At 45.5% G+C, this 13,995-nt stretch overlaps 1 protein-coding gene across 2 annotated transcripts in view; it reads left to right on the top strand.

The window, feature by feature from the left end:
* The first annotated feature begins 475 nt into the window (after positions 1-475).
* Positions 476-13,995, top strand: part of JARID2 (jumonji and AT-rich interaction domain containing 2) — a 211,030-nt gene continuing 197,510 nt past the window's right edge. The window contains exon 1 of one of the 2 annotated variants that reach the window (XM_053988818.1): positions 476-555. Coding sequence is in view for 1 of the 2 variants with exons in the window: in XM_053988004.1 (XP_053843979.1) it covers positions 1,753-1,797 (45 nt within the window). In the remaining variant the exon portion in view is untranslated. Of the gene's footprint in view, positions 556-1,126; positions 1,798-13,995 lie in introns of those variants that run through there. The other variant, XM_053988004.1, reaches the window with a different exon arrangement.

Raw genomic sequence — 13,995 nt, forward strand, 5'->3', positions numbered from 1 at the left:
CGAGCTGACACCGCCCGCCCGGCAGGCAGACAGTCCGTCCGTCTGTCTGTCTGTCCGGCAGACCCAGACCGCCGCCTCCTCGGCGGTCGCAGCACACAGACACGAAGTTTTCGGGCCGCCACTTCGCAGCCCAACCCAGACACATTAATCCCCGCGCTCTCCCTGCAGCCTCCCGCGGCGCCTGCCTGCCTCCCAACTCCCTGTCAGCGATTCCCAATAAACTTCCCCCCGCCCTTCTCCTCCTCCCTCTCCTGTCGTACCTCTCCCCCGCCCTCTGCCCCCCGGCCCCCCGCCTCTACCACCGAGCGCCGCGGAGGGGGGAAAGTTGGGGGAGACAAGCGGGAGGGGGGAACCAACGGGGGGGGGGAGGGGGGTTGGGGAAGGACGAGCGTGGCGAAGGGGTTTCCTTGCCCACAGCCAATCGGCCGCTGGGCGCGCGGCGCACGCCGGGAGATGTAGTTCTCCGCCGTTCGCCATTTTGTGGCGAGAGAACTACAACTTTCCCCACGAGCAAGGACAATTCTTGGGGCCTGCGCGGCCAAACGTGACTTTCAGGTGCTGCCAGCGCGACGGGCCCCCTGTGCGTGTCGAAGCCGGGGGAGGCGCGGCGGGCGCAAGGACGGAGCGGAAGGACAGCCCTTGGCAGGCGGGAGGAGAGAGGAGGCTGCAGCGGGGCGGGGAGGGGGGCAGGGCACGGCGACAGAGCGTGCTGCGCTCTTGAGGGACCGTCGTCAAATTCCCCGCTCGGGTTTCGGCGTAGGGCTCGCGGCGACCTTGGCTGCCGGGTGGCCACGCTTAAATGCCGAAAGAAGGGAGGTGGGAAGAGGGGTGGGGGGTGGGAGAGGGAAGCGCATGACGCTTGACCCGCATGGAGTGTTTGGCGAGGCCTGTTGCATGCGCTGAGCGCGGCGAAGGGCCGGGCGCTGCGGTTGCTGCCCCGGTTGGGAATTAAGGGCGAGCCCTAGCCGGTGTATGCATGTATGTGTGTGTGCCGTGTGTCCGTGTGTGTATATATATACACACGCATACATATATATATATATATACACACACACACATACACGCGCGCGCGCACACGCACGCACGCAGACATAGATATTAACAACAGAGGAGGGAAAAAAAAAAGAGCCAGGTCCATTTAAAGTTGCTGGCGGAGAGCTGTTCTCATTGGTTGGGGGGGAGCTGGAGGAGCGGAGACACACACGGTGCGTGCAGCCCTCGCTGCCGCCGCCGCTGCTGCCGCCGGAGCCGCCGCCGCTGCTGGAGTTGTCCCTGCCGCTTTCCCTGCTGCAGCGGCACAAACGTGACTTCCAACGTCCCGATTATTTATCTTCTCCTCCCGGCCCCTTTCCTCCTCCAAGATGTAACTACAGCTCTGACACTAAGGACCTGCAGATCGCTTAGGCGGCTTGAGAAAGAGAAAAGGGGATATCAAGGGCGTCGTTTTTTGTGTTTAGGGGGAATTTTTCCATTATAATGCTTCACTAAAGTGATTTTTTTTTTTTTGTTTCCTTCGCATTCGTCTTTTTTTTTTTTTTTTTTTTTTTTTTTTTTCCTTCCGTCCCCCATTTCTCGGATTTATTGCTAGGAGAATCACATTGTGAGGAAAGAAAGTCGGATTACAAGATACCACTACAAACAACCCCCTCCCCCCTGGATTTTTCCGGTATTTTTAAAATTTTTTTTTTAATTGTCTCGGCTTTAATTCATGAAGCAATTGTCCCCTTTTGCAATCAGAATTTGGATACCAGAATGAGCAAAGAAAGACCCAAGAGGAATATAATTCAAAAGAAATACGTAAGTGGTCATAACATACATCGTTTGACTCCCAGTTTTAGGAAATGGCAGTGAATGTCAAGTTTATAGTAATCTTGCAGCTCTAAGGCTTTGGGAACAAATGTGATGCTGAATTTGATTTTTCTGTGGTGTGGTGGGGGAGTTTCAGAGGCCCCTTTTAATGGGGAAGCCTGCTATCCAGTTCGGTTATAAAACCAGATTTGTGTAGCGATTCCTCCAGTGAATAAATGTATTGACCTCAAATGACACAATCATAATCTAGTTTTAGATGAAACGCGAGGAGCTGGGGGGGCTGCCACGATAGTGTCACCGAACTGCATTTTCAAGCGGTTTTCTTAATTCTGTGCTTTTGCATGCTAAAATAGGTTTGTTGTTGTTTTTTTGGGCTGGTGTTTTTTTTTTTTTTTTTTTTTTTTTTTTTTGTTGGGATTGGGTGTTTTTTTTTTTTTTTTTTTTTTTTAAATTATCTACGTGTGTCTATCCCCGTCTGGTGAAGCGGCGGCGGTGGTTGTTGGAAGCCCTTTAAGTTGAAACCGAGTGTCTGGTTATGGCGAGCTGGTTTCTCCAGTACCACATCCCCTTCTCCTGTGTGCGATCTTCGGCTGCTCTGCCTTGCGATAGACACCGGAGCAGCCGGGGATCGCCTTACGGGCAGCGCGTTCCTCGGGATTGACTGAAATAATGAGGAAAATGGCTCGGTGCTGTTTTAAAAATAATTCATTATGATGGCTCGAAAATTTGGGCTAATCCAACGCAGCCTGGGCTGTATTTCTGCCTCTCTTTATTCAGCCGCTTAACCAATCCCTCCTAATTGTCTAATCCTTTAAACATATAAATGTGGATGGGTAGTTGGATTTTTGTTCGTGCTCCAGTTACGTTTTGATTGGCACAGGACAGTTTTTCCTTACATTTGGAAAAGCGGAGGGGATTATCCATATATGCAGTAGAGTGAATAATGATTTTTATCTCCATGTTTAAACAAAAAACCACAACACCAAATTTTGAGGGGCGGATTTGGGGGGAAATATATATAAATCTTCGCTTTTGGGTGTGTTTGAAGCGAGGCTTTAAAAGTTGTAGTTTATATCGCGTCTTGTCGTCTGCGCCGATTTCTTTCAGCGGAGGGTTGTCCCTTGGCAAGGAGGGTGACCTTCGGGACACTTTGCCTCGGTATTCTATAGATTTGGTAAAAATTGCAGTTGACTCCAGCTGACTGCCGCTATCGATTGCCCGCCCCGCTGCAACGCTGGCCGGCGGAGATGGTGGAAAGATGTGTGTGTGGTTTTGGGGATGAAGAGGAGGGGGGGCCTGCGGGCTATGTCGAAGCTGGCCCCCCTCCTCCTTTCCACCCCCCCCCTCCACACCCCCCTAAATTTCCGAATTAAAATACATCCGCATTGCAGAGGAGAGGGGAGCCCGGGGCCGGCGACTTTAAAGTATGGCATCGAAACGGGAACGGCGGGTGGAAAGTCTGGCGAAACACGCGAGGCGTCCACGTTTCCCAGGCAGGCAGACAAAAGCGGGGTGGGGGGGGGGGGAAGGAAACCGCGGTGTTATTAATTAAAGAAGGGGGGGCGAGAGGAAAAGGAGGAGAGATCACCCCAAAGCCCGGCTCCCCCCGGGGCGAACAATGCGGCGCCGCTCCCGCACCGCCGGGCAGGGGCCGAGAGCGCGACTCCCGGGGGAGGAAGGCAGGAGAGACGAGGGCGGACAATGTGCAGGGGTGCTGGCTCTCCCGCTCACAACTTCGCGGCGGCGCTTTTATTTAACCCTTATCCCCCCTCTCCTCTTCCCCCCCCCAGCCCCTCCCCATTTTCGTTTTTTGCAGGGGGCGGCGGTGCCGGCGGGGCGCGCTGGCGGCGGCAGCGGCAGCAACAGGTTGCCGGGGCTGTGACGGAGCCCGCGGGCCGCCGGCCACGCCGCCGCCCGGCCAGGTTCGCCCCGTTCCCCGTGACGTCACAAAGGGAAGGGCCTGCGCGCCGCGGAACCTTCGGCGCCCCCCCGGCACTGCGCCCCCCCCGCCCTTCCGTGACGTCAGAGCCGAGGCGGGGCGGGGGCGGGAGGAGCCCCCGGGGCAGCGCTCGGCGGCGCCGCGGGGGAGGGAGGCAGGGACGGAGCGAGGGGGCGGCCCGGGCCAGGTGAGCAGGTGCGGGGCCGCCCTGCCGCCTTCGGGGTGGGAGGAGAGCGCCGGTCACGTCGCCTTGTGGCGACACGCGTGTTGGCACGTCTCCTGCCCGTGACCTTCGGGTGCTACGGCAGCCCGGCGGAGCGCGCCGCCGCCGCCTCCTCCTCCTCGCCGGTGCCAGCACAAGCTTCGCCTGCACCTGGAACAATGCTCCCGGTGTCGGGCCCTGTTGCCCACTTCGAGTCCCTGGTTCCCTTAGGCCGGAGGTGGTGCACTGCCGAGAGGAGCGAGGGCAGAGCTGCCGCACGGGCACCAAGTTCGTGGCCCCACTCCTGTCATTTCACTGCTGGTTGTCACAGAATCATAGAATCACAGAACGGTTTGGGCTGGAAGGGGACCTTGAAGATCACCTAGTTCCAACCCCCTGCCGTGGGCAGGGACACCCTCCACTAGATCAGGTTGCTCAGAGCCCCATCCAACCTCCGCTTAGATTGGCCTAGTGTCAGGAGTGGAGCCTGTTCAGGCTGCTGCTTCTGGTATTTTTTCTTTTCAGTATTTGCAGAATGAATTCTGAAAACAAGAAGGTAGTGAGAACAATGGAGTGAAGCCTCTGTGTTGTGAGCTGCCGTCGAAGGGCTAGGTGCTAGGCTCCCTGCTCCGTAAGTGCTCGCATTTGAAAGTTCTTTTAAACTTAGGGAGGGAGTGTTATCTTTTGCGATTGGTAACCCAGGAATGAGGAAATCCGTGTATGCATCTTTTCTTCCTGTGGTTTAAAAACGCTATCACTTAATTTTTAAAAGATCCATGGCTGACTCGTACAACTCTTTCTTCTCACTTTACCCTCCTCCTTCTCAAACATCTTTACATATCAAATATTGCCTTTTGGCTCCAGCCTCACAAAACTGACAGCTTTGTAAAGCATCCACCAAGAAGCCAGACTGCGTTCAGTATGCGTTTGGAATTAATAGTTCTTGATTCAAAAGCTTTGATGTCTTGAATGTAATTTCACAGGTGCGTTTTTCTGACCATTTTTGTGGTGCTTGAATAGCAAATCATCTGTTCTTGCTAGCTTATGTCTCAGAGTATCAGACCTGGATTACCGCCTTAAAATACCTGCATGCTTCTGCCACGGTAGCAGATGGTGAAATATAATTAAGGGGTAATGTCACTACTGTCACCTCGTGTGATTTGTTTCCTTGTCCTTGCAGAAGTAAAAGTGCTGTAGTCTGCCATGAGGTGACACGCTTCACCTACGGATGGCCTGGTAAGCCCCTCAGACAGGCAGCAAGGCCTGGCCAGGATTAGCATGCTGCAGACATCTGAGAGCCCCTGTGCCTGCTGCAGCCTTTGATACAAGACTCTTTATTTGAGTGTGCTTGATGTGGGCTCAGGGGGTTTTGGGGAGGATGATAACTCTGCAGCGCCACCACCTTCTTCTGCATCGGGGGCATTTGTGCTGGAGCCTGACCCTGGGCACTCCAGGGCTTCAGCTGGAGCCTCCTGCCCTGCTTCTTTTCCTATGAGTGGTTGCCATTTCTTTCCCCCATCCCCACAACTGATGACAGGCTCTAAGTTTGACCACTTCCTACAAGAAATAATGTAAATAGGCTGCTGGCAGCAGAGATAGTATTCAGTGTGAGTTGCATATTCGTTCTCATCACCTTTTGGGGCTTTTTTCTGTTGAGTCTATTTCACACTTGCAATAACAATTCCAGCAGCATAGCTGCTCAAGTCTTTCTTTTCCTGTAGGAAAAACTTAAACATGCTAGCTGCACTCGAGAGCTACTTTTGGGTTCCTCTTAACCTTCTTCTGGTCTCTTGAAACTACAGCATTATGTTGTAAGTGGCTATAGGATAGTACATAAGTAGAAACTAATAATTAAAATACTTCTTTTCTTTAAATGAATGTTTGGCTATCAACAGATGCTTTGCCCTGAGATACTAATAGACTCCTGCTCACTCTGATGGTTTGCAAGCCAGGAGCAGTAAGATGCTGCCCAGAGTGAATTAGAGTGAATCAAGGCCCCTGTGAAGAGTTTCTAATGTTCATTAAGCACTTTCACCTTCTCTTGTGAGGCCTACTAAGCCAGCATTAAAAACATATTACCCCTTCCTTTTCTGCAGTAATAGCTAATGTTATGCATATGCTAAAGTGTGGTATAAACGTCAGCTGATTCTGTAAGGCAGTAGCGTTCCCTCCATTTTATTGTTTGATGAAAAAGGAAGAAGTCTAAATTACTTGCCTGAAGCTACATGCTGTAACAGCGGCAGAGTTGGAACTAATCTGTATTTCTGCTGCCTTCTCCAGTATTCTATCCTGTAGCTTACAGGCTATTGCTACAAGGCATGGCATCTACATTATAAGAGACTACTTTATGTAGTTTCAACTTTCTTCAAAATTTTCTCCCTCCCCAGTTACAGTCTGGACTGTTAGATTAACGTTATATTCTTAACATAATAAAACAGGCGTTTCAGTATGGATGCTTCTACTTTTTTTTAAGAGATGATCATACCCTGCAGCTGATAGAGACCAGTTGATACTGTGATGACTCAGCTGTGGGAGTATTACATAAAGTAGGTCAATTTTTAAATCTCATGGTCTGAAGCTAAAGAGAATCCACGTTAAAATTTATGTTTTGTTTATACACATTACTGTTATTTCCTGCCTTGAACATAAGTGAAAGCTCTTGAGGAGGCAGGACATGTTTTTGGGGGTTGATTTGGGGTTTGCTTTTGCCCATTTTTATTGTATAGTGACTGAATTCAGTCACCTTGACATAGGGGAAAGACCAGCTGCTTTCATTTCTAAAGTTTCCAGTTTGCAGCAGTCAAGTGAAAGAAAGGCTTTAAAGGCAATTTTAAAATAGAGAAAGGGAAAGTAGAGACACGTTTATAATTTTTTATTTCAGGCACCCAGCTTTTGTGTGATCTAGCAGATGTGGAATTTGCAGAGGAATACTCAATTCTTCAAAATCCAAATTTGCATTTAAAACATTCTGGTCTCTCCCCCTTAGTCTTTTGCATGGCTTGCTTCCCAACTATAAATGTAAACCAAGTGTAAATGATGCATTGTTTGCCTTAGTGGGCAGACAGTCTGAAAACAATAGTGCTGATGGATTTGACTGCCTCTGTGTAAGATTAACGGGATATTAAAATTCGGGTCTATTAATGCAAATTTCAGTGTTGCCAAACCTGAACTTCCCTTAAGTGTTTCCTGGTGCTGATGGCTCTAAATGTCCCTACCCCACAGGCCAAAACTTCAGCTTGACAGTTTTCAACCTGTTGTTAAGGACTTCAGAGAAAAGGGTAAAGTGTACCTGGAGTTTAATGTTCACATTGAATGATGGGACATGGTACACACAGACTTGTGTTTAACCACCATTTTTTATTTAAAGCATTTTTAAGTGGTAGGAAGCCACCAGGAAACCTAAAATCTGCAAATTACTTGTAAAATTCAGGTCTAGTATGTGAGGATTACTTGGCACTGAAATGCAGATACAGGAAATAATATGATTGCCAAAATCTGCTTGGTGTTCTCTTAGATCTTTGATGGGTTGGTTGTTTCGCTGGCTTATTACTTCTGGGAGTATTGGATGCAATCCTTCTTGGTTTTTAACAGGCAGGTTTTATTTGGGACCTCTTGGTTTTCATTTGGAGGGGTGAGTTTATTTCAGTCAGTCACAAAAATGTTTCCTCAATGAAGCAGTAGGTAGAAGGCTTAAAACCATTTGCTGTTTCACTTGCTCGGGTTTCACACTTTCCCTTGTGTAATGACATCCTGTTCTGAAGTTGTTCCTTCAGTAATCTGACAGAGGCCTGGTATTTTCAGTGTGGGCTGTGGGAAAGGAATAAACCCTTTAATTATAGCAGTGAGGTCTTGTTTGAAAATATGCTAGCTCTCCTCCCCTCTGCGTGTCCTGTCTTTTTGTCTGACTCTTCCCTATGCATAAAAGGGATCTGAAGCTGTAAAATGCTGCTGTTGAAGTTGCTCTACAAGGGTGGCTGGCCATGATGAGTGGCAAAGCTGAGCAGTGGCTGGGAGCATTGCCACACTGAGCACTGTGTCTCCAGGCTCGGGATCATGGCTCCTTGGTCTGTGAGCAGACGGATGCTGGGAGTGCACCCCATCTGCTCCCGTGCCAAGTTTATTGGCTTAATTTATGCTTCTGCAGGAAGCCATTCGGAGTGACCAGCCTAGCTGAGCACGAAAGCAGGGAAAGAGGCACAGGTGGAAATCATTGTTTCACTGGTACACATAGGGAAGATGTAAAGCTGTTTCAGCATTTGTGCGGCAAATGTCTCACCCTGGACTATTGTTTGATGCATCACAAACAATGTCCCCTATTTTAATCTGAGGGACAAAAACCTCCTTTTAGTCGGCATAAAAATGGGATTCTGTGATTAAAAATACACTGAAGATGAAGCGAGAAAGCTAAACTAAGGTCTCTGTATACTTTCTGCATCTAGGTCAGACCTTTGGAGCTCATGTAGTTTCTGGTCAGGTTCAGTTTAGTGCCTGTAGAATTGCTACAGGCAGAATTGGACATTTTGACACTGCTAAAATCAGTTCAGCAGAAATGTGATGATGCCCCCAGAAGTGTTCATAATTGTATCACTTGAGAGTCATGATTTAATGCTTTCTAAATGTCTCTCCTCTGTAATCTGCTTCGTCTTTTCTGCATGGCTTCTTGCCATCTTTTCTGCCAGGTTCTTCCCTTGATTTGCTCTGTAAAAAAGACAGCCTTGGATCTGTGACTGAGAAGAAATGCAAATAATAGGAAGTTGAGAAACTGTGGCCTGCTGCTGTACTCCGGGAGGGTTTGTGGTATTTGAGTCCCTGGTGCTCTGCTTTCAGTTCTTTAAGCTTGCCTTTCTGGTCTGACATCTTTTGGATGACGTGATAGTTGCAGGAGATTAGCGTATTTTGGCACACACACGCTATGATGACTGGCTAACGATATTTACAGCGTTCAAAAATAAACCATGGGAGCTCATTCTGACATAATCTACTAATCTTAGTTTGCACTTTGATACTGTGTTGTCTGGGCCAAGTTAGGATAACTATATATTGCAAGCAATTCATTTTTAGCTTTGCTTGCAGATGAGTGTTGAGGCAGTGCCTGCTTTTCAGTTAAAAATGATGGGAGTGAATTGGGAGAAATTATCAGCTCTTTCAACTATATGCTTATTCTGTGCCTATTTTTGAAGCAGTTCTATGTGCGTGGGTAAGGGATACATGCTCCACGATATTTCTGGATATGTTGTGTACTGGCATTTTGATTAGGTTATTTTTTTCCTTCACTGCCCACAAGAATGGGATGGTCTTCTCTGCCCTTTCCCATATTTGTATGTTATGGAAAGGACTTTCTTTTCTCTTTGAGGATTGTACTTTATTCTTTCTCTGGATAACAAAAAAATCTATTACCACCTTGGGTAAACTTTAGTCTTGTGCTAGGCATCTTGCTAGTTATGCTGCATTTGGGGGAGTCCAGCCAAGAGAGTAAGCTTTTGAGGCTCCCAGGTGGCAGGAATTCAATTTGCCCCGCACCTTGACAACTCCATTTAAGCAGCTAAATTACAGTATTCTAGCCACATTTTGGAATGGCCTGCATGTTTAAGAATTGCAGTGAGGAACTTGGTGATGTAAAGCCTGTGAATCAAGTCAATGGCAATGTACAAATATTTTTTCAGGTTGCTACTATTGAAGTGGACAGAAACCATGAGTCTTGGACAGGAGTCTGTTCAGTCTCTCACTCTTTGAGATGCTTATCATTATTTTTATTAGTTGTTATATTTAGCATATAGTTTCCTCTGCTGTTCTAAAACTAGGAGTCTTTATGTTCACATAGTTCATTGCATTTAGATTTTTAAGGTGCTGCAGGCTACCACCTCATGTTTATAGCTTTGTTTCTTTTTATAAGGTACCCATTAGACAGACTGAGGGTGACTTAGAGAAGGGATATGTTTCCTTCTTTCTCGGCGTTTTTATTTTATGGGTATTACTTTCAGCCACTTGGTCCTACTGTTCTTTTTGGTATGCTGAAGTTGTAAGCCAAATCTCTCAGCTGCAGCATGCATGTTAAAACCCCCAAAACACGAATTTTTGACTCTGCACATAAATGCCAGATGAATTAGCGTCTTAACTCATCTTGAGCTGAAAAACCCCAAAAATCCAACCTACTTTTGTTTTGATTTCAGCCCTAGAAAACTTGATTCAGACTTTTGAGTTCATAAAACTCAAAGCCAAGTGAAAAGAATGCTTTCTGTTACTGTTTTTTAAGTTGACTGGTAACTGAGCTGGTGTTATACGAAGTTCCTTTTTTGGGTGGGTTCCAGGTGACCAGCCTTAATTTGAGTGTATTTCACATGTGGATTACCTAGATGGACACCTGAGATGTGGTTTTCTGTTTGATAGTAATTTTTTTACCCCCTCCTGAAGTGTAGTGATAATGATGATAGTTCTCATGGCCTGTTGCCACCTTGCAGACTGGTAAAAGCTTTTCAAACTTCAGATTAAGGTTCCCGCAGTAGCAGAAAGACTGCCTTCTTGTTACAATCTTGTTTGGGCATAGTAGAGCTTTTAATAAATTATTAGAAGAAGTACTTCTCCAACTAACTTCTGCTTTATAGCCACAATTGAAAGGTACATTCTCTGGTCTCAGAAAGCCAATGTTAATTTTTTTGTTGTAGTTATTCAGCTTATAATGGAGACATAGTAATATCACTTTGTAAGACAAGCAACTTCATGTAACTTAAAAGCTGGACTTGTGGCATGTTATAGTAACTTGTGAATTATTTGTAATTTGGAAGAAATAATGGTTATCCTAATGGCAAATAATTTTGAAGCAGCTATTTTTTTTCCCAAATCTGTATTGCCTTGAACCAGTAAAAACAAACAAAATAAGAAGTAGCTGTCAAGGGAAGCTGTCCTTTCCTTTTCTACTCTCTTTTTCCTGATCTATGGTTGGATGTCCTGTGTTCCACTTAAGTTTTTTGCCTTCAGTAACAGCGTTTTGAATGTGGAGACCAGTGAGATACCTAGTGCTGTGATTCTGCTGTGGTTAACTCTGAGCCTGCATTGCACTGGAAGAAGTGGTTCAGCCTTCCCTCTGGCTGCTTGTTCCCCTTTTATTCTGCAGGCTGAAGTGTGCCAGGTGATCGCTCCCACCTCACACTGGGGACTTTGCAGGTAAAAACTGAACTGACAAAATGTGGTTGATTTTTAATGTGGATTCATTTAATATTGCAGTTTGTGATGTAGCTGGAAAAATACTTGGTCGTGGGAAAATGTTACAGGGACACCCAGTAAAGTGGCAAGGGAGGGGTAGGATTGCATCTGTTAGCAATAGAGTGAATTTAAATGGACTGCGAAATTATGACTAAATAGGAGTCAAGATACATGTTTTATTTCATAGCAAGCAAAATTAGCTGTCCTTGTCTGTTTTAAGGGTTGTTAAGATTTAGACTTTGCTGTACTGCCTTACTGCTGGAAGCATGGTGAATATTAAACAACATTGAAACAAAGTTAGGCCTCACAGGTGAAAATGAAGCTAAAGGTGTTTGTGCCCGCAGTGATGGCAGTGCTATAATAATTTCCAACCTGCTAAAATCAGTTAAAATAGAATTAAAAATGTTCTTCTGTTACATGTTACGCTTGCTTAGGGAGGATTTGAACAATTTTGTATTTCAATGAGAGAAATAAAAAGAGGAAGAAAAGAAAATTAAGATAGCTGTGCTACTGGAGGCTAAGTTCCACTGCTAAATGTGGTAGAAGAACTGCTACTCTTTTTCTTTCAGCTACACACACCCATCCCATATGCAAGAGCTCTGCTGTGGAATTGAAGCCAGTGTACTGTTCTATTTTCTACATATTAGGATAAGAACCTGCTTACATAAGGGAAGTCATCCAGAGATTTCCCATGGCTTTATTTGTTTTATTTTGTACCACTGAATAATAAATTAAGATAGCTTCTCATGTTAAAACTACTCATGTCTATTGAACGTGCACACGAACTGAAGTGCTGATGTATTTTTGCCCTGGGTTCCCAAGTAGTGTGAGAAGGCCGAACTATGTCAAATCAAAAAGCTACAAAAACCAAGGCTTCCTTTAATTATAGAAACAGCAGGATGTGGCATCACATGCTTTTTTCTCACCATTGAAGCCAGCAGTGGTGACCCTATGAATCATTCCTTCATGGTATGGTACTTTGGCCATATCAATACAGCCAAAGAGCTGCATGTGAAATAGGGTCACTGAAATTATGAGACTTAAAGAGTAGTTATTCCCAGGCTCTTTTTTCTTCTACCTTCTCATCTTTAAGTGGTCTGGTTTCAGTGCAAGCCTGCAGGACTTTTTAGTGACACAGTTAAAGGAGCAGCAAGGCACAAGGACCTCTTTGGCTTTGCTGTGGATTAAAAAGATGTGGAATTGGCACTCTCAGTTTTGATTGAGCAAGGCATTGAAGCACGTGCCAATCTCAAATGTATGAATACTCCTACTGACGTCAATTGAAGTACTTGGAGCTTATGAGTTAAGCACATGCCGAAGTGCTTTTCAGGGCTTGAGATTTTGTTGTTCCTGTGTAAGAGTGTGTGCAAGTATTTGCAGGCAGGAATGTTAGTTTTCTAAAAGGTTGATAGCCATTTAATGGTTTTAATAGCTTTACTAAATATAATACTGCCTGTTTTGGTTTTTTTTTTCTGAAATGTTTCAGTTTTGTTTTTTTTTTTCTTTTTCAGCCTCTTAATGTTTTATTTATAGGTAATAACTGTTATTTTTCTTTGCTTACTCTTCATTATAGTGTGCATGTGTGCACAGTGCTGGCATTTTTACAGTTCACTCTCCCCTATGTTCTTGTCTTCCACTTCCGTGCTTTTCTCTCTCATTTCTGTGTAATCCTGACTGAGATTCTTTATCCACTTTGTCCTTGTCTAAGGAAATCAGCTCTTATAAAGTTCCTGCCATCTCTTTGCAAGAAAGCAAAATGGACTATCATTGCAGTATTATTTTCTTTTCCTGAAGGCTGGACAGGGAGATGAGGCAAGGTTCATGCAGCTCATTTGCAGGAGCAGGAGCAGATCCATAGGAAACACTTTGGAAGGGGATTGTACTGTTAATACTTGTCTCTCAAGCCTCTGTGCAGAATTTGAGTGTTGTTTATAGAAAACACTGGCTGTGTGTTTGTTTTGCAAGGCTTAATAAACTGTTAATGCACAAATACTGTGGAAGAAAGTAGAACGTGGCTCTGTTCTTACCTTTTTACAGTCCTTTTATGAACTTTAGGGAAATCAAATCCTGTTGATGTGAGCATTCAGGGAAAGTTAATTTCATATTTCATGTACATTAAAGACTTTTATTTATAAGCTATTAATATTCATGCTCTTTCAGTCAAGAGCAGCATTTTGTGACACAACTGACCAATGATAAAAGCCACTGCATAGCTTCCATTATTGAAAGGGGGTCTACAATCTTCTTTGTTTGAGTATGATCTCCCAAAATAACTAGTGATGGTCAGATTTCTTGCAGCCTGGGTGACAGACTTTATATATATATATATATATGATTTCTGGACCCTGTTGCTTTGGAGAGCAGGAATATGATTTGAAATATGCTATGAAAAATACGGTATCCTAAAGTCTTCTGGGTAATATAATTTCTTGATCTCATACTTAGTATTTCATGACATACTACTTGAGCTGGCTCCTGTGAAAGCTGGTTATCTATGGTGCAAAAGATGGAAATGTGTTTGTCATGTAAGTAATTATGTGTGTCCCCATATCTTCCCCCCCCCCCCCCCCCCAGCATATTTTTTTATTTACTTGTTGATTCCTTTTCCTTTCTTGGTGTTTATTGATTACAGTCTACAAGCATGACTGCAGCTTCATCTCGGGCTTTGTTGGGAGCAGGAGTACATTCAGCTCTGGAGAGCTAACCTGCCCTCCAGCACAGTTCATGAAACCAAGGCTAGTATAATGTCAGAAAAATGGCCAAAATATTTTTCAGTGCTTGGAGTCCTGCTCATGTGGTGGAGGGCTTGCCCTGAGTTCCTGGTCCTGAGGTCCTACCACTGTCC

The sequence above is a fragment of the Vidua macroura genome, chromosome 1 (assembly GCF_024509145.1).
Source record: "Vidua macroura isolate BioBank_ID:100142 chromosome 1, ASM2450914v1, whole genome shotgun sequence".
NCBI lineage: Eukaryota > Metazoa > Chordata > Aves > Passeriformes > Viduidae > Vidua > Vidua macroura.